This window comes from Trematomus bernacchii, unplaced genomic scaffold (genome assembly GCF_902827165.1).
Source record: "Trematomus bernacchii unplaced genomic scaffold, fTreBer1.1, whole genome shotgun sequence".
In the NCBI taxonomy this organism is placed as follows: domain Eukaryota; kingdom Metazoa; phylum Chordata; class Actinopteri; order Perciformes; family Nototheniidae; genus Trematomus; species Trematomus bernacchii.
The window spans coordinates 16,183,485-16,209,275 of NW_022987564.1; the positions used below are offsets into that span (position 1 = coordinate 16,183,485).

A 25,791-nucleotide genomic window follows, 5' to 3' on the forward strand; every position below is an offset into this window, starting at 1 on the left:
TAAGCATTAAGAATCCTCAGAATACAAACTACGCTGCTTCAACATCCAAAGACCTTCACTGTATATAGCAAAGGAGTCTCTTTCAGTTGTAACACTTTTAAAGTCAGATTTGCTTTTTAGTGTAATTGGTTGATTATCCAGTTCAGGATGCAAGTTGTTGCTGTGGTTGTAGTCTTTCACATACTGAGAGGAATGAAAGGAAACAAGAGTAAGTACAATATTTCTCCTGTTTTCCTTTGACTACCGCATAGGATTTGTTTGGCTTTCTGGTTTGTTTGTTTGTGCAGAGCTTTAGGAAAGGGCACAGTGCGTATACTGTTCTGACTTGGCCGTGCAGCCATGTTTGCTGCAGGGCAGATTCAGATCCAGATCACCTGCTTAGCCTTAGCCCTTTCAGGGCTCTTATGACTTTTGATATTCACACCTCACTCTCCACGCTGGAGAACTGGGCTGAGCCCCTTCGCGAGCAAAGGCTCTTGGCTTTGAGGGGTAAGTGAGGAGACTGAGGAAACCTCTGGGGCTGGGGAACAGAGCGCAACCTCTGATACTGTAGTTTGGCACTTGCCGAAGCCATGGAAGAGGGTTGGGGGGCCCCTGGGGTTGATGAGACCACAGAGGGAGAGGATACAGAAGAGGAAGAGGTAGGGAGAGGAGCGTGGATAGGGTGAGATGAAGACGGAGGAGCTGGAAGGGCAGGGAGTGGGGGTGGCAAGTTCGGTATGAGGTTCGGAGGTGGGGATGATTGTCGTCCTCGATCTCGATCCCTATCTGCTCTTTGTGTCCTCTGTTGGATATTGAGGTTTGACTGGCTGCCAGATTTGGATTGATTCTGTGAGCGATCAAGTTTGGTGGAAGCTGAGGAGTCATGTTTAGGCTTCAGTGGGCCACCAAAACTCTGGCGGTACAGCTCTTCCTCACTACGTGAGGTTACCCGGGCCCATTTGGAGGATTGGGAGAGCGGATGGTGTTGGGGGGAATGACAGGAGGAACAACCTGCGCGCCCTCTCCCCTTGTCCTTGGACTTGCGTTTACTCTTCTTCTCATTCTGAAGGTGGAGTTTGTCGACCGACCAGTATCGTCGGGGTGGTGGTGGGGTGAGAGGAGGCGGGGGCCAGTGTGATCCAGACCCCCACCCTCTATCTACTCCTTCTCCTCCACCACCGCCACCAGACCCCCATCCACTTTCTGCTGTCCCCCACCTCTCTCCTCTCTCCAAGAACAGGTCATCTCTACTTGTGATGCTGCTGGCCTTTTCCCTGGAAGGGTAGGTGCTAAAAAACCAACCTCCCCCACCAATACCTCCTACCGCTCTGCCTTCATGATCCTCCCAGTACCTCTCAAACTTCCCAAACTCTCCTGAAGAACCATCATCATCGGAATATATCCCGACTACCTTATCACGTTCTCGCTCTTCATCGGACATTGTCCTTCCTCCTCCTCGCCTCTTTCCACGTTCAGCTTTCCTCCTCTCCAGCTCGGAATCTTCTTCTTCCCCCTCTACTCCAGACTCCCACTTGTGGAAAGATAACCCCTCCTTGGAAACCATCTCAGCTCTTCCGCCCTGTCCCAGCAATGGCCTCCTCTCTCCTTCAATTCCTACAACATCCCTGTCTGAACTTTTACTCTTCCTCCTGTTAGAGGAGACAGGCAACAAGGGCAGAAAGGCAGATGGAATGGTGTCAGAGGATGGGTCGACCCCTCCCCAGAATTTGACAGATGTCGAAGGTTTACTGCTCGAACTTTGATAGTGCTTGCTGTTCCTTCTCCTGTTTGGTCTTTCTTTCCCTCTGCTGTCTTCCCCATCATTCCTCTCTTTTTCTTCTCGTTCCTTCCTCTCCTCTTCACCTGGGACGTTCCATCCATAGCTTCTTATTGAGCTTTCACTTTTTTTCCGAAAGGATTCTCGCCTCAAGGGTGGGTATGATGGGTAATCTGGTGTCCCTGATTTGAGTTCTTCTCTTTTTTCAGGATCTCCCCCCTCCTGCTCTGACCTCTTCCGCTCTCTCTTCCTCGTCTTGTCCTCTTTCTTCCTTTTCTTAGCTTTGCGCCGCTTGCGCTCCCGTTCTCTCTCCCTGTCCTCCCTCTTCTTCTTTTTCCTGCCTTTCTTCCTCCTCTTTCTCTCACGCTCCCTCTCTTTGTGGTGTCTCTTTTCCTCTTTACCCATTCCTCCTTCTCCCCGGCTTGCTGTTCCTGACCTCACACGCTCTCTTTCTCCCCATGATGCCCACCACTCCTGTAATTGGGCCAGTTGGCTGCCGGTTCTCTCTCTGCTCTCTCTGCCGCTATCTCTCTGAGTGCGTGGTTTGCGGGGCGGGACTGGCGGAGGTGGAGGGCTGCACGGCAGCGAGCGTGATGACATGCGACGAGAACGAATCTTCCTCCGTGTACCGAGAAGGAGGCTGGACTCCTCTGTGAGCAGATCTGAGTCACAATCGTCATCCACCGTAAGTTCCCTGTCGCCAGCACGATACCGAAAACTCAATGAGGAGTTGTAGGAGCTGTCACTGGAGCAGGACGAGGGGGAATTCGACCGAGACAGTGAGGCAGATGATGAAGAAGAGGATGAGGATGACGTAGCGGAAGAGGAGGATGACGAGGCACTGGAGCAGGAGGAGTAGAAACGGCATGGGGAGGAGGGAGTAGTAGGAGTGTGTGTTGGGGAGGAGAGAGGAACAGGCAGAGGAGGAGGTGCAGGAGGACGTCGCCCTCTCCTTCCACCTCCATCACTTGCACCATACCTCCCACCTCCTCGTCTCCCTAGAGGGAGTATATTCTCATACAGGGGACCTCCAAAGCTTTTTCTCCTTGCCTGTGCTAGGCTTCCTCGTCGCCAGAAAGGAGGTCTTCGGGGGGAAGATGGGATCAGTGGAGGTGGCTGGGGGATTAAGTGCCCTGGTCCTTGTTGAGGGACTTTAGAAGGCATCCTTGTTATCCCTGAGGCTTTGGGGCCTCGAGGATTAGCTTTAGGAGTCTGCTGGGGTCCCCCTGCCTGTTTGTCAGAGTTAGCCCCTAGCCCCTCTGGATCTATCGGACCATAGTAGCGCTTATATTCATCTAGTCCTGTGTCACCTCCTCCCCCTGCTCCCCCAGCTCCACTTGCAACTCCGCCTAACGGGTTCCAGTGCTGTCCAAGGTTCGCCTGATACTGCGGCACCTGAAGTTCAGTGATCCCTCCTGCTATTCCCCCAATACCAACTCCTCCACCACTGCTAACACTCATGACTTTCTCTGGCTTTGGCCTGTTCCAACGATCAACCACCGCTAGTCTGCGGTCATGGCGAGGCAAGAAGGTGGAGCAGGGCATGGGGCCTTCCAGCAAGGGGCTGTTTGAGGGTCCCATAGCCATCGCTGAATGTCCTGTAGTTTGCGGTGATCCGGGGAGCATGGTCGTATAGGTCGGCCCCTGTTGCTGGTGGTGCTTCTGTTGCTGTTGCTGCTGCACCATGGCAATGGCAGTCGTGTTATTTATTGTGGCTGTTACAAGGTGTTGTTGGGCAGCAGTAGACATGGTGGTCATGGTGTGGTATTGAGGCAAAGAGCCACCTCCAGGTGCTGTCTCATCCTCAAACTGGCAACAACTGTACATCCCCTGGGTGGAGAGATGAAAGAGAGATCATAATTACACCATAAGTCTGCCAAGAATGATAAGGAAGATTGGAGTGAGTGTATGTGTGTGTGAGACAGAGAGACACAGAATGAAAGGGCCTGTTATTCCTAATTCTAACTATACACAAACTAAATGAAAGGTATCCTCAGCCTTCACCAGTTTTGTTAAATATATCCAGATCTTCAGATGCACTTAACAAATAACTTTTACTGTTTGTATGTCTCATTTATTATGGAAGTTAGGTTAACAATAGTCAGTAGCTGTTAAACACAGGATAATGGCAATATTTGGAGTCATTATATAAGGATGTGATGTCTGATTAAAAACATGCATGGATAAAGCCTCCAGATAAAGAATATCTGTTAAATTGCTATAATTACCTCACCAAGGATCCCTTAAAACCAGTGACGTGTCCACATCCAGATAGGTTTGACTTGTCAGGGCTACAACTTATATATTTATTTCTCTCCACCCTAATTTATTTTATATTTATTCAGTTAATTCCATAACTGACTGTGTTACTTTGTCTGCAAAACATATTTCATAAAAGCAGACAGCAGTTTTAAAATAAGAAATACTCTTTATTCTGTCTAACAGCATTCTGGGAAATTGCTCAAGGTAGTTTCCCTCTACTTCTGGTTGTCTCCACTTCTCCTCTAAAGGTATACAGGGAGTGCTGAACATTTTCAATACATATGAGTTCGGAGAAACTTTGGACTTAGTTTACCCAGCTTCTTTGTTTGTCAATGTTCAAACTATCCAACCAAACAAAGGTTTTAGCAAACAACAATTCAATCAGCTGGAACAAGTAACTGTGTTTTTCAAAAAGTATTGTGAAAAGTAATTGTAGAGGGAGGCATGTCAAGGAGTTGTTACGGGTTCTTGAGGGGAGTCAAAACAATTGGGAAGAAAATTGCGTTTCTGTCAGGTTGCTTACTCAACTTAAAACTTCATATTTCTTCCAACTGCGTAAATTAAGATTAAATTGTTTATTTTTCATTAAACTTAACTAAAGTAAAATGTTCCCTAGTTACATAACGTTAATGAGTAAGTGGCAACTAAAAAGAGCATCTCATTTTGATGTGTCTCTGTGCTGTTATTTGTTGGCACTTTAATTGAAATAAGATCGTTCCTACTTGCTCATAATAAACTGCTCTAAACATGCGTGGCTAGAACCAGTCTATCCTTTCTCATCTCAACAGCAACATCGAACAATGTCTGATATGAATAAAACATAAAATGAAAGAGGCAGAGTGTAAATTACCCGCTCCTTATGATATCTCTTGAGAATTTAAACCCCAAGCAGAATCAATCTATTATACAATCGTGTCAGATGAGCAACGCTACCTCAACTGTGCCCACATGCTCTTTCTCCCTTGCCTTTGAATATTTACACCTCACTTTAGATAGATGAAACTCACTTAACAGTCCTGTAGAGAGCCATGTAAATCACAAACACTCTTTTATTCTTCATACGAAAAGATGATTCATAATATCTATCGATATCTGTAACATCTTAATGACAAAATGTGTGGGGCCTCGTGTAAATCTCTATTCCCCGCCGGGACACAGATCTGATGGAGGGACTGTAATAATGGCCCTTCCGGACACATGAATCAGCAGTCCCAGCAGCAGAAGTGCTATCACAGTACCCAGGGCACGGTGCGCAGCGCACTGTGAAATTGAAACTTGGGTGAGTCACTGATTGGGTTAAAGCAGGCGACAGAGGCCAGCTGCAGAGGAATTAAAGCAAGCACAGCATATTGCTTGGGAGAAAGAAGTTATTGGGATTGCCCTTTGCATTGAATTTCTGTTTGTATTCTTAGCATAAGGAATGCTACAGATCAAAGTTTGCTCATGCGAGAAAATATGCCAGTCTGCTCTAAATGAACGAGGTAGAGTTGCACTCCAAAGGGTCTATAAGGAAGCCCATCAGGGAAAATCGAGACTACAGGGGGACATAGTGGATTTTCACTCACATCCGTCCATCAATAAAGCATTGCAGTGTTATTGGTAAATGGCACTTACAATACATCAGTAAATGCACAAGACCTATTGGTCTTCAATAGGACCCATGTCTGACTGAATCTGGCGGTATTCAGGCTTTCAGGGTTTGAGTATGTATTCATGTCCATGTTTGTATGAGAATCAAAATATTGATCTAGCTGATGTACTGTGAAGCCTAGTTCGAACTGCATTACATTTCCTTTTTTGCTGGTAGAATTATAGATTTAGAGTACTTCTCTTATTTTCTATGCTTTGAACTTATTAGATATCTTCTTCCTGCTCTTTATAGTGCAAATAAGAAACACTTCCGCTGTATATAAATTAGCAACTTTCTCTGCTTTTAAAGCGAGGGGGGGTAGTAAATCATATTTTTTTGATGTCATTCTAACATAAGTGTATCCCCCCCCCCCACAACCAGCAAGAATATATGGCGATGTTTCTATGCAGCCTGTTGTCCACTTCAACAGTCCCCACCACCACACATCCGTCCTCCTCCTCCTCTCTGTCCCTGTCATTCCTTCTGGCATCTCATCAGCACCTGCTATATTTCGCTACCTCAGCCATTCAAACCAACAGCTGTCTTCTTGGCTGGCTGTCTTCTATTTTATTATCAAAGTTTTCCTCTCCTACCTTCCCACTCCTCTCATTTTCCCTCCCAAATCAGCGCATTTATATTTTCCCATCCCTCTCTTACCAATTCAACTTATCTTATTCTAATTTTTCTAGTTAATACATCCCATCTTATCTCATTAACTTGCTGTTCTTTCATTTTCAGGTTTCATATTTGTATTTTGTGCCTCTACTGTGACATGTTTACATGCCTTAATGTTCAAACAGTGCTTTATTCTTCTCATACTGTCAGTGCTGCAGCACCTCTTTTGACCATTCTGCCATTATGGGTTAGCTGCCTGGCTCTGTTGTGATTGGTCAACCACTTGTCCCGCCCCTTAGCCTATCACGTGCATTGTGTTGAAACACTAGCCAATAGAAGCACGAGTGTTACATCGAGATGTCCTTATGTTAAGGAATTTAACAAAGGAGTAAACTCATGCATTTCAGGCAGGGGGGGAGTGTGTGGGAGAGAAACTCCCTCTGGAGGGAACTTTGGGATTTTAGCCTTTGCAGACCATTTACATGCACAAAAAACTATATAACACACTACAGGAAGGGGAAAATTCCCAAAAGCATTATAGGGCCTCTCTTCACAATTCAAGACTCAAGGCTTTATTGCCATATGCACAGTAGCTACAGTGTAGAAATGCCAATGAAAATCGTATGTCCCTCCAACATTGCAACATAGTCATATAGGACATAAAACAATAAATCGAACTTTGAAGGTCTAGCTAGGACCTGTACTTTATATTACCCGGACACAGGGCTGAACTAACAGAAGCTGCATTGGCTTTTAAAGAAAATAGCTGTGATCACCCTGCCCTGGACCCTTGGCGTGATGCCGTATACAAACAACATTGATGTTATTGTTTTTGGCTCTACTTCCTTTTGTCTTGCTGAGTGCAACAAACAACTACCAGTATTAAGTGGTACATGCCTTTTTGCAATCCATTTCCTGATTGTATCTGGAAACTGTTCATTAAGCTTGCTTCATCTATATTGAGATCAACGATCTCTTTCTCAAGGGAGACCTGCTATATATTTAATTTCCTTAATGAAGTGGACTTCAAGGCTAATATCCTACAGTATGCGGGGAACAGGAGATCCTAAAAGCTTCTACACCTGCTGGTCTATAATACGTCCTGCACCTGCATTAATAGCTTACCAATGCTTCCAAAGCTCTGAATTATAAATCTGTAGGAATTTCACTGACAACTTTTACCCTCTCATGTTGAGAATTTGCAAATCAGTGAGTTGAGATGCTGGTCAACATGAAAATGTAAAACCTCTCCCATCTTAGAATTCACTTCCTTTAGTTCTCTCACCACCTAGCAGGTCTTCTGAATTGTTTACATTTGGTGGAGATAAATCATACTTTTTCCTTGTTACACTTTGTGCTAGGTATTAATTAATCGTCTTGAGGATACATCCAAACATAAAGGACTGCTTTTAAATTGATGTATCTTTAAAGTGATGTATGTTCCACTATGAAATCTGCAACCTATGATCCACTCCAATGACAACTGGCATAGGGTTGTGAGAAAGTACTCGTGTATTTATGTACTAATTTGTTAGTGTTTGGGTGTTTTTGCTCGTTTTTTGTAAAATACTTCCCACCAATCAGACAAAGACATCTTGGTTTTACCTAGGAGAGAAATGTTCACGCTCTTTCCTTGACTTCATTATGATTGCCTATGCTGCCATAAGTTACATTTGGTATAGGTTTAATTTGTTATGCAGATGACACCCAATTCTATAATCATGAATACTTCACAATTGTTTTTAAACAGTGGCTGGATGCATTCTTTTTTATTAAATGTAAAAATATAAGATATTGCCACTCTTGGACCAATCTTCTTAATGTGTTTTTTTTTAAGTACATTACATTGTGTTGTATTGTAATTTACATGCATAAGGCCGCTTGAGCTTGCCAAGATCCTCAAATCAAGAAATACATGTTTTAATCTTTGAAGTGTTTTTCATGCCAAGTCAATAAACCAAGATGCGAAGTGTTGTTGAGGTTTAAGGGAGGTATCTGCATTTTTTTCTCACCCTGCTGAGAGCCAGGAGGAAGTCCATCCCACCGGAGTGCTTCACACAGTGCCGTAGTTTCCAGTACACCATGTGCTCCCAGGCAAATACCAGGAGGCTCAGACCCATGGCCACCAGCAGCATGTAGAAGACTCCCGCCATGTTGTCTATGTCCAGCTTACTGCTCATGACCTGGAGAGGGGTACGGAAGACGGGAGGATGAGCAACGGAATTGAAAATGTTGTAAAAGGTGAGAATAGCCAGATAAAAAGTGAATTATAACCACCAGTACAACACAGATTTGTTAGCTGTCATTGTGTTTCAGAGCACCCATCTGTGATATTTTAGAGCCCCTGCACTCAGAACTCTGATGCAATGGGCAAAACATGTCAGTCACCACAACATATCTGGTTCATATCAGGCAAAAACCTTTCAGACAGTTACATTGATCCATTTTAACCTTAATGGCTCTCTTCTGCAGCCATCTTGCAGTCACTTACTAAATATGTATTGTTGATTTGTACATCACAAAATTACTGGAGATGAGAGTGTCATTACATATGTAATAAAGAAGAAGAATTCCAAAACTGGATAACATGTTGATAAGGTTAAATCCTCTGCAGAGAATCTATACTTAAAAAATGATCCCTTCAAAGTTAGTTTTTTTTAATGATATAGGGGAATGATGATGATAGAGTCTGGTTATATGTAAGCAGTAACAACAGCATTACATTTAGTTGTATGTCAAAAAGTTCAGAGGCTGACGCTGTTACATGTTGATGGACAACGCAGAGGTCATTTATTGTATGTCATACCTCGATCTTATCATTGTGGCAGATACCCGACAGCCAGAGACGCTCCAACATATCAATCTCATCTGCAAGAGAAAAGATTAAGGTCAAAAATAGGAGCAGCTGAGAGAAAAAAGACGAGAATAAACAGGTTTAGTTTCATAGTAAAGAGGGAGCAACTTGTGAGCAAGAGATTAGTAATTTGGAGAGAGAAAAGACTTTGGAGAGAGAAAAGACTTACTTGCCCCCTTTGTTATGAGAGCAAGGTGTTTGATCCCTGAGGGAGAAAAAGGGGCTAGAAACAGAAAGCTGAAGATGAGAAGAAGGAAAATGCAAAAAGAGGTACAGATGATGAAATTCAGAAGGTGGGAGAGAAATGAGGGGGGAGAGGGAAACTTTGTTCGTATTAAGTTAAAAAGAGAGGACATTTGAACTGATTGGAGTTACTGTAAACCAAGAAGGGGGAATTGTGTGCCTATGTTTACAGGCAAACGTCCATACGGTACAAAGAGTACAAAGAAAATATAATGTATTAGGTAATATAAATAATCAAGTACACAGGAAGTTGCATATGCCATGGTAAATTGCAGATATTACACAAAGATGAAATGGTTAAAGAAAATTGAGAACACCGAAGAGAGGCTGCGAAATAGTAGAAATGGTGGCAAGAGAAAGAATTAGAGGCCATTTGCAGTGGAGGTCTTGAGATCCGAAAGAGAAATTACAGGCAGCGACTGGAAATGTGAGAAGCTCTTTGAAGCAGGTTGTGAAATGGCCTGGCATCTGAGGCGGGCACACTGAGGGCAGAGTGTCGCGACAACGCATGGGAGATGAAAGGGAGGCACGCACACAAACATTATACTTCCTGCTCAAACTGTCAGAATCACACACACACACACACTCTTGAACTTCAGCTTAATGGGACTCTCAGTGCCGGCAATCAAAGCATTAATCAAAAAGAATGAAGCAGTAGGAAGGAAAAGAAGGATCAAATATACAGAGACGTGCACACAATGTCCTGCACACACTCGGAGCACACACTCTACACCCTCTGAAGATGTGCTAGTCAAAGGGAGTTACAATTGCGATTGCTCACAGTTGCAATATCTATCGACCTCTGGGTTAATTAACGACGGCTGGAAAACCCTCCGTAAAGCCCCACCAGACGGATTAGACCGCCACGACTCGAGCATGTTGGCTGAAACGTAAAATCCGCTCAAACAAAACACAAATCTCACCCAACATGAATCACTGTGTGCCACATTTCACTTCCCCAACAGTCATGTGTGGGAATTCAAACGTTCCTTGACAGCTGAATTAAACCGGGATCAACTCCATCGACCCTGCCTCGCTCCACGCACTGATCCTGACAATGGATGCTTAATACGCATGTTCATTCTGTGTGCAGCTTATCCCATTATCTGATTCATCGAGTTTCGATGAGTGCTCGTCTGATTTTTTTTTCTCCCAGTCCGGCTCTCCGCCTTTCGCCATTTATATCCCTGTAAATACGTTAATCATGGCAGCCGGCAGCGCATAAAGCTGCTCTCTGGGAGACATCTTCCCCACAAAGAACTGACAGACAGGCAGCATCTCAGTTGTACCCTCTCTCACCTTCTCCGAGGAAGAAAATGCCACAGAGTAAAGAGGGGAAATTGTTCTGCACAAATGAAAACGGCAGACGCGCAAACACTGAGGGGGAAAAAGCCAGAGCTTATAATGAAATTCATGTTTCATTCTGCTGATTTTTGACAGCTTAGCATTGATCTCGGAACAATTCAATTCAGTTTCATTAAGTTCTACACTAACCTAGAGATAGTTCCTGTCTCCCCTTTAATAGATTTACATTGGTCCACGGTGAGGATTTAAAGGTCCTGGCCATTTCTACTGATCATAATTCCATTGTTGAGGTATACTAGAATATATTTGTATTGTGCAATTTTCCAAACTCACATTGGTTTCTCATACAGCATCTCTGTATAGTATGTGTATTCACTCTCTGTCCTAATGGCTTGTTGGAGCTCCTGAGCCCACTGTGCACTGATTGGTCAGCTCACCCACTCTGTTCTGATGAGTCTACCACCGTTACAGCGGAACATCAGTGATTATGTGTTACAATGGCGTTAGCAACCAGAACATGACACCAGTAATGACAAACAGATGAGAATGCTGCGTGGGGTCTGGGTGCTGCTGCGAGGAGCGGACAGTGTGAGCTGGGTTCATTTCCTGCTTGCTGCGTGGGGTCTGTGAGACAGCGAGACATCGCGAATGGACGCGGGAAGGGGGGGATGCTGAGGGGGCTGCAGCACCCCCATCTGCGAGGGTCCACTAGCACCCGTAACCGTTTGCGTGCCTGCTTCATAAAGCCAAGCGGATGCCGCCCCTTCCCCCGCCTCCGACGTAAGCGTGACGTATGCGGTGCTTGCTTTCTAGACGACAACTTTTTGGTGCTTGAAACGAACCGGATTCCGGAGCTTAGAGGCGGCTCCGATGCGGTGTGAACAGGAAAAAACTGTGCTTTTCAAGCTCCAGCTCCGAACCGGCCCTGGAACCGCGTTGGTGTGAAAGGGGCATTAGTCACCCCAATCTCCTGTCCTCTCCGTGGCAATATAAATAACAACTCTGTTATCTAATCTGTGCAGAAATAGCTTCAAGCGAAAGGGTATTATGAGGGGGAGAGGTTATATACAGCCTCACCTGGACCAGCTCCACAAGGAGGCAATCAGGAGACTTTCCAACCAGATGCCAAAACATTTCAACTGCCTTCCAGTGCAAAGGAGCAGGTTTTGTACTCTGTCTTAACTTCTCACCCCATCCCCTTAGTGCAAGATGTATTGGCCGTGAAACAGAAAATGTGATGCACGATACACATACAGAAAGAAAGAGAAGTCGGGGTACAGTGGTCTGGATTTTTCAGTGTGAGGAGAGAATGGGATTACATTTTTTGAAAAGTTGGTATGGGTCAGAACTGGGAATAAGAACAATGGTGCAGATCAACGTATGATGATGCAAGACAAGATGCCCCTAGTGAATGCACCCAGACAACCCAACCCAGTCTCACATCTAAACGTGTAATAACTACGTTGGTCCACAACTTGGGACGTAGTATTTCTACAAAAACGCCTCTGAAATTGTAGGATCCCTACGTTTTTTTTCACCATTCATTTCCAATGGCTGGCGTCTATGTCACGTGATCTTCAACTTTCTCTCCGCAGAAATAAAAAAACATGGCCGACCTTTGTTATATTCTCGGTAGAAAATGCCTATTTTAAGGTTAGTTTGGCCATTAAAATGCGTTTTGATGTCATTTGATGCGAGACATATGAGTTGTTATTTCAGATTATGTGTGCAGTGGATGTACATGATCTTTAGTTTGCTAGTTATTACGAAGAATACTTCAGGAAATTGTGTAAATACAACGTTTTCATTGTTACCAAGGTGGTTGCTAGGGACGCTGCTATCGATATTATGTCTGTTATGTTGTGTAACTGTTTAATGGTGTTATCTTTATTGCTACCCCCTTCCCTGTCAATTTATAGTGTTGGTCCACAGCGCAAACGTATTAAGGCCCTGACACACCAGGCAGTCACCAGAGAACTCGCCGACACCCGACACCGACAGTTCCATCGACGAGTTCTCCTGCGTCTTGGCTGTGTGTCGCACTGGAAATCACCGCAAAGACTTCAGCCGAGCACGTACGAACTGCGCATGCGTGAGTGGCAATAACTCTCCTTACCAGCAGGCGGCGGTAGTGTGTATTCGTCATTCAAAATAGGCAACAACCGGAAGACAGAGAAGAAGAACAGACTGATATAAACAAACAAATAGCGTGTGCGTTCCATTTTCACTTTCGTCCATCGAAAACATGTTTTAGAATATAAAAATACATGAATGATGAAATGAGCACATAAAGTGCAGACATACTATAAAATCACAGTTAATAGACCTGCATCTGATGATCGCAGTGTTCTGGCGGGTGTGTAGTTTATTGAGTCAGCAATGTAATAATGGCCACTTCTTGCTAAATTTACGATGAGATGAAAAACCGGACTTGACCAAACAAATCACGGAGCTCTCAGCAGAGGACAGCCGGGGACGCTCCCGCCGATATCAGAGATGTCCCTGCTATGTGTGGGAGGTAAGAGAGGACATTTAAGGGCTATGTTTGATGTCTTTAAGTATCACCTGCTGGTGTTTAGCTGCTGTCCTGTGCCTTAAATCGTTTGTTTACGTCCCTCACTTCCGTTTCGCTTCTCATTTGCTAGCTGAACAGCTGATCAGAGTGGTTTCTTGGCCCGATAGCTTGTGTCAACCGCGAAAGGCCAAATAAGGCGTGTCACGGCCGAGGGTTCGGGACACACCAAATTGACTTTAGGCGACAAGGAACGCGTTGTCGCCAGACAACCCAAGACGGCCGATATCGGCCTGGTGTGTAAGGGCCTTTAGTTTAACAAAATCCGCGGCATAGATACGTTATTTTCCCCTGTGCAATTCTCCAACCCAGTCTCACATCTCACATCACATCGTCATAAACACCGGAAACAGACGTATGCAAGATCCTCAGCTCGGTGATTGGACGGTTTAGCCGTAATGCACGTTGGGAAATGGTGTTTATTATCTGAAAACAAGAAGAACTGCCGCCAAAACTGAAAACGTGACGTGGATCATTACATTACATGTCACTTGTTAGACGCTTTTATCCAAAGCGACTTACATACTCAATACTGTGGGCAATCCCCACAGGAGCAATTTGGGGTGAAGTGTCTTGCCCAGGGACACAACGACATGCTGACTGCAGTGGGGTTTGAACCTGTGCTCCCCTGATCCGAACACCAACGCACTATTCCACTGCGCCACACACCTCCCCGATCATAAATATATCAGCAGTTAAACAACATCTTAGATTTATTTTCACACAATACGTCTCCTTGCAGTATCAACACTAATTCGGCTGACTTTTATATTTGATCCAATTGGTAGATAGGCTGTATTTACACCATAACGGTGCACAGCTGATAGAAAGGGACACCTACTGGTTAAAGCACGTTATTGCATTTTATTATTTGTATTATTAGATATTAATAGGATCCCTATAAAGTATATTCATTACTCGTTATTCTCTACTAATAGTTAATTAAAGACTGTATATAATGACTATTTTGCACATCCCTTTCAAGATTTCAAGATTTTCTAAGGTTTATTGACATATCATATTATACACAACTACGGTGTAGTTATGCAATGAATGAAAAACTTGGGTCGCAGGTTCCTCAACAGTGCATTACAAGACATCTATCAATATGTGTTTATACCTCCAGCAATGTTAACTATGTTGAAGCACTTATTTTAACTGATATTATACATATGTATTACTCTTATAAGATGTATGTAGATAGTATAAGAAATGTGCAGAATATGACAGTTTAATGGTGGAGGTATACACACATATTGATAGATGTCTTGTAATGCACTGTTGAGGAACCTGCGACCCAAGTTTTTCATTCATTGCATAACTACACCGTAGTTGTGTATAATATGATATGTCAATAAACCTTAGAAAATCTTGAAATCTTGAATGGGATGTGCAAAATAGTCATTATATACAGTCTTTAATTAACTATTAGTAGAGAATAACGACGAGTAAAGAATATACTTTATAGGGATCCTATTCATATCTAATAATAAAATTATAAAATGCAATAACGTGCTTTAACCAGTAGGTGTCCCTTTCTATCAGCTGTGCACCGTTATGGCGTAAATACCATGGATGTATAATACGATACGATACGATATACTTTATTGTCCCCATAAGGACATTTGTTCTGGACTCCGTCATGCAGTGCATACATGTACATATACGTACATACGTTCAGATACGTCAGATGCGCCGGTGAAGATGGCCGCATTGTCTTTGTGCTCCTCTCCAACTTTGCCCATTTTCGTATTTTGTACATATTTCTTTTACTTTTGCCGTTTTACTTTTAACATGGTTCGCAACATGCTAGCCGACCGCACCTACTCTGCCATACAATATAGCAGAGAGGAACTTTTCCAATTGCGAAACTTCGTGGACAATATTAACCCTCCGACAGACAATGGAGATTCACCATGGCTACCTGTTGCTGTTCTACCTGAGAGACGCAAGAAGAAGACAAAGCGAGGATGCCGGGCCGGGTTGCTGGTCAGACTGAGAAAACGTGAGAATCGGCCCCCTCTTCCGAGTATTCTTCTGGCTAATGTTCAATCCATTGAAAATAAGCTAGATGAACTCAGAAGCCGGATTGCTTTTCAACGGGACATTAAGAACTGTAACGTGTTAATTCTCACTGAGACTTGGCTCAACCCCGCTATCCCGGACTCCGCTATTGTCCCTGACGGATTCTCTATTTTTCGTCAGGACCGGACTGCAAACTCGGGGAAAAGTAAGGGAGGCGGTGTGTGTGTAATGACTAACAACAACTGGTGCTCAGATGTGAAGATTATTTCATCGGACTGTTCCGCACAGCTAGAGCACCTCATGATCTCATGTCGGGCCTTCCATCTGCCGAGGGAATTCACATCTGTTGTGATAACAGCAGTGTATATCCCGCCGCAGCCACTCGCCGACAACAACACGGCACTCGATCAGCTGTTTGGGTTTATTGATAAAACCGAGACTTCACGGCCAGATGCGGCGTTCGTTGTGGCCGGAGATTTCAACACCGCCAACATGAAGAAGGTTTTGCCAAAATATTACCAACACATCAACTTCCCGACGCGCGGGGGAAACATACTGGACCATGTTTATTCCCCTTTCCGGAATGGATATAAGGCTCTCCCTCGCCCTCCCTTCGGCAAATCAGACCATATCTCACTACTGTTGTTGCCTGCTTACAAGCAGAAACTTAAAAGGGACAGACCGATAACAAGGACAGTACAACGATGGAGCGAGGAGTCAGATTCAGCACTGCAGGATTGCTTTGCATCTACGGATTGGAGTGTGTTTGAGGACAATAACATCAACACACACACGGACACTGTCATCTGCTACATTGGGAAATGCATCGATGACGTGGTACCGAAGGTTTCTGTACGGACATTCCCAAATCAAAAGCCCTGGGTAAACGGTGAGGTGCGCGGCAAACTGAAAGCGCGCACTCTCGCGCACACAGCGGGAGATTGGAGGAGTACAGGAAGTCTAGGTATGATCTCCGGAGAGCAATAAAAAATGCAAAGAGACAGTACAAAGAGAAGGTGGAATCTGACTTCAAAGGCTGTAACACTAGGAATATGTGGGCGGGACTAAGGACAATGACTGACTACAAAGGAGCAGCGGGGGGTGCTGCGGGAGTGTCTGCGTGCGCATCTCTCCCAGATGAGCTAAACAGTTTTTTTGCACGCTTTGAGAGCAGCCAGGCTGTGGAGGTACAGAGGGACCAGGAGCTACACTGCCCTTTTGTTTTAAATAGGGCAGATGTGTGTAAATCCTTTAAAAGGGTTAACCCACACAAGGCTCCTGGACCTGATGGCATCCCTGGCCGTGTTCTCAGGGTGTGTGCAGTTCAGCTGGCAGAGGTGTTCACAGACATCTTCAACAGGTCCCTGCTGCAGTCTGTAGTCCCCACATGTCTTAAACACTCCACCATCATTCCTGTCCCCAAAAAGACAATCATCACCTGCCCCAACGACTACCGCCCAGTAGCACTCACCTCCATCATAATGAAGTGCTTTGAGCGGTTAGTCAAATTATTCATCACCTCCTCCCTCCCTGAATCTCTGGACCCCCTGCAGTTTGCCTACAGAGCAAACAGGTCCACAGACGACGCCATAGCCCTCACCCTCCACACTGCCCTCTCACACCTGGACCCGAAGAACAGGAACACATATGTGAGAATGCTGTTCATTGACTACAGTTCAGCATTCAACACCATTGTGCCCTCCAAGCTGGCCATCAAGCTCAGAGACCTCGGGCTCAACAGCGCCCTCTGCGACTGGATCCTGAACTTCCTGACGGGCAGACCCCAGGCAGTGCGGGTGGGAAACATCACATCCTCCACCCTGATTCTTAACACCGGTGCCCCTCAAGGCTGCGTGCTCAGCCCTCTCCTCTACTCCCTGTTCACCCACGACTGCGTGGCCACACACAGCTCCAACACCATCGTGAAGTTTGCTGATGACACGACCGTCATCGGCCAGATCACAGACGATGACGAGACGGCATACAGAGAGGAGGTCGAAAACCTGACATCTTGGTGCCAGGAGAACAACCTCCATCTCAACATCAGCAAAACAAAGGAGCTGATTGTGGATTACAGGAAGCAGCAGGGAGAGGGACACGCCCCCATCGCCATCAATGGGACTACGGTGGAGAGAGTCAAAAGCTTCAGGTTCCTTGGGGTCCACATCACTGAGGACCTGACATGGTCTCTTCACACCACCACCATCACCAAGAAAGCTCGACAGCGGCTCTTCTTCCTCCGCAGGCTGAGGAGGTTCAAAATGGACTCCAGGATACTCTGCAACTTCTACAGGTGCACGATAGAGAGTATCCTCACTGGCAGCATGACGGCCTGGTACGGCAGCTGCACCGACCTCGATCGTAAGGCTTTACAGAGGGTGGTGAAAACTGCACAGCACATCACCAGGACGGAGCTGCCATCCATGGAGGACCTTTACTCCCAGCGGCTCAGGAAGAAATCACTACGGATTATCAAAGACCCCCATCACCCCAGCCACAAACTGTTCTTTCTGTTGCCGTCTGGCAGACGTTACCGCAGCATCCGGGCAAGGACAAGAAGATTCGGAGACAGTTTCTTCCCGCGGGCAGTGAGACTGTTAAAAAATTGAACTGTTGAAACAACTTCAAACATTCAACTGCTACTCAGTAGTATGTATCTAATACCTAATATATATATATCATTCCAATAACTTGTATATAGACTCATACTGCACTATTCCACATCATAACTTTATTTCATTTTTATAACTATTATTATTTTTGTATTGCTCTTGCTCTTATTGTTATTATGTTATGTTATTATGTTGCATTGTTGGAGAAGCCTGTGACATAAGATTTTCAACTGCATAATTACTCTGTAGCTATGTCAGATTGACAATAAAGAACCTTGAACCTTGAACCTTGAACATAGTGGACATTAAGAGACATACACATATCATCAGTCATACACCGTTTGAACAAACACAATACACACACGTACATACTGACAATGGTGACCTATTGCACAACCCTCATGGCCAACATTAAAAAAAGTACATTTCATTACATTTGACTACATATCATTTCATGTGAATGTTAAGAAGCTTAATCGACATAGGTAGGAATGAGTGCTTATAGCGGTTCAGCCTGCTCCTGGGAACCCTGAATCTTCTACCAGAAGGTAGGAGCTGGAATTCTGGGTGGAGTATGTGGGTGGGATCAGACACCATTTTTTTTGCCTGTCTGATAATGGACTGCTCGTATATGTTTTGGAGAGATGGGTGTTTTTTAACCCCCATCATTTTCATAGCAGTCTGTACCAGGCGAGCGATCTGTGACTTTGACTGCACTGTCAAGTTACCATACCAGGCAGTGATACCATACCTCATGATGCTCTCCAACACTGCATGATAGAACAGTAACATGAACTTCTGGTCGACTCCGAAAGCCCGGAGTCGACGCAGAAAGTACAACCGCTGCTGAAGTCTAGAGCACAGACCTTGAACATGCGCCTTCCAGCTGAGTGTATTATCTAGATGGACACCAAGATACTTATAGGAGCTGACCTGAGTTATGGATTCATTGTGGATAACCACCGGCCTAAGGTCACCCACTGCCTTTGGGTCCCACACCATCTCCTCAGTCTTCTTCACATTCAGCACCAGATGGCTAAAATCACACCACTGCACAAATCTCTCTATTTCAGAGTGATAAGCCGATGAACTGCTGCCTTTGTGCATCAAGCCAAGGATGGCTGTATCATCTGAGAATTTGATGATATAGTTCTCCGGGTGGATTCTCGTACAGTCGTTTGTGTACAGTGTGAAGAGGACCGGGGAGCTCACACAACCCTGGGGAGCTCCTGTACTGATGGTCCGGGGCTCTGAGAGGGCATTGTTGGCCCTGACATGCTGAGTGCGATTGGTTAAAAACGAAAAATACCATTTCAAGATAAAAGGATTTATACTGATCTTTATCAGTTTTTGAAGCAAGATGTGAGGCTGCAGTGTGTTAAAAGCCGAGCTGAAATCCACAAACAGTAGGCGTACATATGCCTTAGGGTCTTCCAGGTGTTTAGTGACCAGGTGTGTGATGCTATTTAGAGCATCGTCTGTGCCACGCCCTTGCTTATAGGCAAACTGAAAAGGGTCTAAATGTACATCAACCTCTTTCTTTAGCAGCGGCACCATGATCCTCTCAAAACATTTCATGACAATGGATGTCAATGCAATAGGCCTAAAATCATTGTTTACCTTTGGACAAGGTTTTTTGGGGACAGGTTTTATTATTGATTTTTTCCAGAGGGTGGGGATGGTGTGAAGATCAACAGATTTTTGAAATATGGGACACCATGCTGATGTCAGTTCTTCTGCAAATGTCTTCAGAAGGAATGCAGAGATGCCATCTGGCCCTGTGGCCTTCTTAGTACAGGTGTGTTTGAAAAGTGATTGGACCTTTAAAGGGTCAATCAGCACCCTTTCATCCTGGTCAGTAGCAGAGATTGTCTCTAAGATGTCTGTACATTCAGAGGAGAAGTCCTGGGTTTCAAATCTCATGTAAAAGTCATTCAGTTCATTTGCTTTTTGCAGGTCATCAGAGGTACAGAGAGTTTTTTAGCTGGAGTCATATTTGTGATTGCCTTCATAGTGTCCCAAAGTTCCTTGGAGTTCATTGTAGAAAAATTCTGTTCAATAATTTCCTTATGTCTCCTTCTAGCTTCTCTGAGCATGTGGTTAAGCTCCTTTTGCACACATTTCAGTTGCGTTTTATCCCGGTTTTTAAAAGCTATATTTTTACGATTGATGCAGGTCCTTAACCTCTTTAGTTATGTATGGTTGTTGTTGGGGTACACAGTTATTTCTTTCTGAGGTATCACATTGTCAACACAGAAGTTTATATAGTCAGTTACCGTCTCAGTAGCATTATCCACGTCCATCTCATGAAAGATACTCCACTCAGTAGAGAGAAAACATCCTTTAAGAGACTCTATGCTGTCACTAGTCCAAACCTTTACAGTCTTGGTCTGTGGTTTACTACGCTTGAGAACCGTTTTGTAGGTAGATATGAGATGAACAGTGTTATGGTCCGAGTTCGAAAGCGGGGGTTTGGCTCTACTCACATATGCGTTGTTCACATTTCCGTAACATTTGTCTAGAATTGTATCTCCCCGGGTCTCACATGTAACGTATTGTTGAAAACCGGGTAGTGACAGTTCAAGTTTGCAATGATTAAAGTCCCCTAGAATAAAAACCGGAGCGTCAGGAGTGTGTAGTAGCTGCTGGTGAACACAGTCAGTGATTTGAGCTGCTGCACTTGCTGCGTTCCCGCTGGGTGGAATATAAACAGTGCAGAGAATGATATTCCCAAACTCTCTAGGCAGGTACAGGGGTCTTAGGCTCAAGCACATAAGTTCAACGTCGGGGCTGCAGATAGTCTTACGCAAAGTGTGTTGTCTGCACCACTTGTCATTGATAAATACACAGATGCCCCCACCTTTGCCTTTCCCCGACGTTTCACTCCTGTCCGAGCGGATGAGTGAAAACCCCTCCAGTTCACACAAAGAGTCGGGAATATCCTGATGAAGCCATGTCTCACAAAACACCATAATAGACGACTCACGGTACTCGAAACAGGCTGTAGCGTTGATCCGCAGCTCTTCCATTTTCCTCCGTAGCGACCTCACATTACTGAGTATCATGGAGGGTAAAGGCGGCCTGTTGCCTCTCCGTCTGAGGCGCTGCCGTACTCCTCCCCTCCTTCCCCTTCTACGGAGACGTCTCCTCGGAGCTGTAGATCGTATGTCCTCCGGCAGGTCGGGGGGTGGGAAGCTTCCCGCAGCACGGAGGGCCAGCAGTGCCTCTCTGGTGTATGACAGGGCCAAGTTGTTTCCTCCCCGTAATGTTTGGCATGGTTGAAAAAGTTCAAGGATAAAGAGTGCCAGAAGAAGTTTTGCAAGGGTCGTCATTGTTCCAACATACACACACACAGTCTCTTGATTAAAGCGTGTGGTTTAAATCAAGGACGAAACGTTTAACCAGACATAAATACACAAAACTGCAGCACACGACAGGAGCCCGGGTCGCAGCAGTGCCGCACCACCTGGAGATGATAATAAGAACTGGATACAGCCTGGGAGGCGGGGCCTCATTCATTCCTATGAGAGTTGCTCATTCGCGCATGATGATAAAATGGCCCAACTTTTGAGAGAGCGAAACGTCACAGATTACCCGGCATGCCTGAGAAGTACCCGTATGTGCGCTCATAGCGCATGCGCAACTTTAACCATGCCCCCCAAAATGCTCGTTCACATCAAGCACGTCAATTTGCGTACACGTAACAGCACCGCACGTTCATGACAGCATGGTAATGGATTGTTATTATGATAGATTTGATATTAATGAGGCGGCAGTTAGCAGCTAGCGGTTAGCTAGTAATTATGCTATTTTGACATCAATCGTTATGTACTTTTATATTACGCTGTAACAGGATCTAGTGATATCCAAGCAACAGAGCTTAATTTAGCATGAAATATATATACATATATATATGTATATATGTATATATATACATATGTATATATATATATATGTATATATATGTATATATATATATACAGTGCAATAAGCTTCTTAGTGCAATAAGAAGCTACAGGGACGTTAATCTACGTCGTAATATTAACTTTATTTAATACAACATTTACGGTACAAGATTTAATCATACAGCCCATGTAGTATAATATTTTACAAATGATGAATTACAGCAAACATGTGCAATATATCCATTATTACAGCTCCGTGGGCTGGCAGTAAGGCGATATGGGTCCGTTCTTATTGTGCATCCATGGGTAAAGATAAACGCATGTAGTGCTGAACACGTAACATGAACGTGCCGGGCGGCGCGGTCCCGTGGGTTAGATGCGCGTTCATAATGCAGAGGGAAATAACTCTCAGAATAACGTTATTAGCACATTTTTACAACTTGAGGAACGAATGTTATGTATAAGGGCTATACAAGTGTTCATACTGGGTAGTTTATTTAGTTTAAAAAAAATTATCCAACGATTTACAGACCACTCTTTCCCCATGTAAGTCAATGGGAAAAAGTGTTTCCGGGCCTGGCAACCAAAAGGAAGTGTAGTACCGCCGTTTGGCCACCACGAATATTTTCATCTGAGTCCGGCGCACTTCCTGGGGGCTTGGTAAATACAGCCTATCTACCAATTGGATCAAATATAAAAGTCAGCCGAATTAGTGTTGATACTGCAAGGAGACGTATTGTGTGAAAAGAAATGTAAGATGTTGTTTAATTGCTGATATATTTAAGATCCACGTCAAGTTTTCAGTTTTGGCTGCAGTTCCTGTTTGTCTAGAAGTCTTGTCATCAGGGCTCTATAAATAGAGTTAACTACGGCAGATATGTAATATTTAATGCAGCCGAAACGTGTATTACAATGCCGTTATGTGATGACTTTCAAAGAGAAAAGCAAGCACACTCGGAATAATGTATTATTTCATTTTTTTATACAGTCTATGGTTGCTACAGAGGATTGTGGGTAATGTCCGTCAAACTTCCGGGTTCCTCCATGGGATCTTATTTCGGAAAAAGTATGCATTGAAATCAATGGAGAGAGAAAGATTATCTTTCGATCCCGTTTGAATTGTGTCACGAATTACACATATGATGTTTGTCAATCTTAAATAATAATTTCCATGTCAAAAAAGTCACAGTTTGTCGTAAAACTGTTGAAATATAAGACTATGAAATGTGTGTGTATATACAGCTCTCAACATGCCCAGACTTGTAGTGATTTTCACCTCTTTAATACTTTTAATACCACATTACGTCACACATTTGATGCGCGCCCGTGATTGAAAATCTCTTTATTTAAAAAATACGGGGAATACGGATCTCGGGGTCTCCCTGCTCCCTGTGCGCAGATGCGACGCGTCATATGACGTCACATGTTTGGCATGTCTCGATTGAATATGCTTTATTTAAAACAAAAACAAGGACAATAAACAAAGCAGTCTTCACAACGGCCGGACAAAATACTTTGAGCCGCCCTATAGCCAAAGCCCGAGACACTGTTTAAAGCATAATAAAGACAATATATAGAGAGCATAATGGAAAATAACGTATCTATGCCACAATTTTAGATGCCGGGTAGCAATAAAGATAACACCATTAAACAGTTACACAACATAACAGACATGATATCGATAGCAGCGTCCCTAGCAACCACCTTGGTAACAATGAAAACGTTGTATTTACACAATTTCCTGAAGTATTCTTCGTAATAACTAGCAAACTAAAGATCATGTACATCCACTGCAAACATAATCTGAAATAACAACTCATATTTCTCGCATCAAATGACATCAAAACGCATTTTAATGGCCAAACTAACCTTAAAATAGGCATTTTCTACCGAGAATAAAACGAAGGTCGGCCATGTTTTTTTATTTCTGCGGAGAGAAAGTTGAAGATCACGTGACATAGACGCCAGCCATTGGAAATGAATGGTGAAAAAAAACGTAGGGATCCTGCAATTTCAGAGGCGTTTTTGTAGAAATACTACGTCCCAAGTTGTGGACCAACGTAGTTATTACACGTTTAGATGACAACCCAATGTATTTTTCAGACTTAAATCCAACAGCTTATTTTAAACAGTCTACACTGGAACATAAAACAGCACTGGTCTCTTTTGCCTTAATATTTTTTTAACAAGTAAATAGACCTCTTACTATGGAGGCCAGTGTAAAATGTTAGGAATAAAATATTTGCAAAACGTAACTCTGATGTTCTTTCTGCTCTTCAGTCAACATTTGTTCCTTCAACCATGATCTTTACCCAACATAAACTAAGACATTTCAGTTGACTAAATGTATCCAAAGTGATAAAACATTAGTTAATGTATGAGCCCTTTAGTGAACAGTCATAATAATTTATTTGGCAGGCACCAAAGAACAATCTACTTTGAAGGCATTTGTATTTTGTTAGAACCCAAACATCAATACCATAGGTGGGTAATATAAATTAAGTAGACCAGTAATTCAAACGTTTGTCTTCAGTTTCAACACCCTCGCCACCAAGCCAGTTTGTTACATGTCTTTGTTATGAACCTAAGTTCACAACCAAAGTAATATTAAACCAGATAAAGAATATGATGTAGGAGACTACTGAATCATTTATTGCCAAATATGGGAGCTTAAATCAAATGAACAACAACAAAATCCAAAATAAAAATGCTCATAAATAAGCCACCATTCTACTATTCAAAAACAAAGTCAAATAACTCAAACACGAAAAACAATAACAAGAAACAAAATAGCAGTTTAGGAGTTGAGGGGCAAAATAATAACTGAAAATAACAAACTGACAAATTCAACACAAACACACTAACTTTCTGATCATAACAAAAGAGCCTGACATGAAAAGAATAGATGACAATACAAAGACTGAACACTGCTCATGCAACTCAAACCAGCCTTGAAAAGGACTATGTTATTAGCAGAAATGACATCATAATGGACAACTTCAGCATTACTTGCAAGTAGGCTGTGATCCCTTTGGAAGTTTTGAATGTCCTTTCCAAATATGTTGTATGAAGCAAGACACACATTTCTACAAATATAAGGTATGATTTAGCTTTCATTAGATGTAAAATGTTTTCTGTAGATGGAAATTGAAGCTTGCTTGTAAAACAAAGAAATTGCTTTGGTCTTGCCAAAGATCTTCAATTCCATGTTTGATTTAATTTGTTTTCCCGTCATATTTAGATTGGATTGTATTGTACCCTCAGAGATACTCCAAGCAGCAGCAATATTCAGCATATAAACTGTAAATAAAGCAAAAGGGAAGTATGCGGCGAGAGAAATATTGGACAGAAAAACACATCAAATCATTTGAAGTTATTTCAACAGCCTTTTTGTGAGTGACAGAAGTAAATTGTATGAGATGCAGTTGTTCCTAGCGCTGTGTCATCACACTCTTTCCATATCTCTGAAAAAAATGGTTTTGTGAAAACTGAAAGTGCTTTTTTGTCAGCGGACCTGTAAAAGCACAAATAATGATTGGACAGCCACTTGAGAGAGGGTACAAATACAAAGGGAGGAAGAGGTGGGAGAAGGGTTGTGTACGTGTGAAGGCAAGTTCAATTAATCAAGAAAGACATGGATCTCTAAAATGTATCTTTTCGAGGGTACTTCTGCAAGGCACTTGGAGTTATGGAGGGTATCATTTAGCAAGTGCAAGGATATTTTGTCAAATTGCCAGAACAATTTAAACTTTAACAACCAATTTATTTTTTTTATTCTACCCTGGCTTCTCCCAACTAAAAAACTGTGAAGGGGATTGAAGTTGATGAGGGTGACTTAACATAAATAGCCTGAATACAAATCATTTATATTGAGTGGAACATTTATATCAAATGAGTCAGTGGAGGTTAATGTTTTAAAAGTCTCTGTTGTGTGCGATAATGTTCAAAAGATTCTGTGTAAGAGTATAATACAAAAGAAAAATGACACCAATGTCAGGACACTTTTCAA

The 25,791-nt window shown here is 43.5% G+C and overlaps 1 protein-coding gene across 1 annotated transcript in view; it reads right to left on the bottom strand.

Moving 5' to 3' along the window:
• Positions 1 to 418: 418 nt before the first annotated feature.
• Positions 419 to 25,791, bottom strand: part of grin2da (glutamate receptor, ionotropic, N-methyl D-aspartate 2D, a) — a 227,131-nt gene continuing 201,758 nt past the window's right edge. The window contains exons 16-18 of the mRNA XM_034124525.1: positions 9,073 to 9,134; positions 8,279 to 8,449; positions 419 to 3,589 (exon numbers count right to left, since the gene is read on the bottom strand). Of these exons, the coding sequence (XP_033980416.1) occupies positions 419 to 3,589; positions 8,279 to 8,449; positions 9,073 to 9,134 (3,404 nt within the window). The remainder of the gene's footprint in view (positions 3,590 to 8,278; positions 8,450 to 9,072; positions 9,135 to 25,791) is intronic.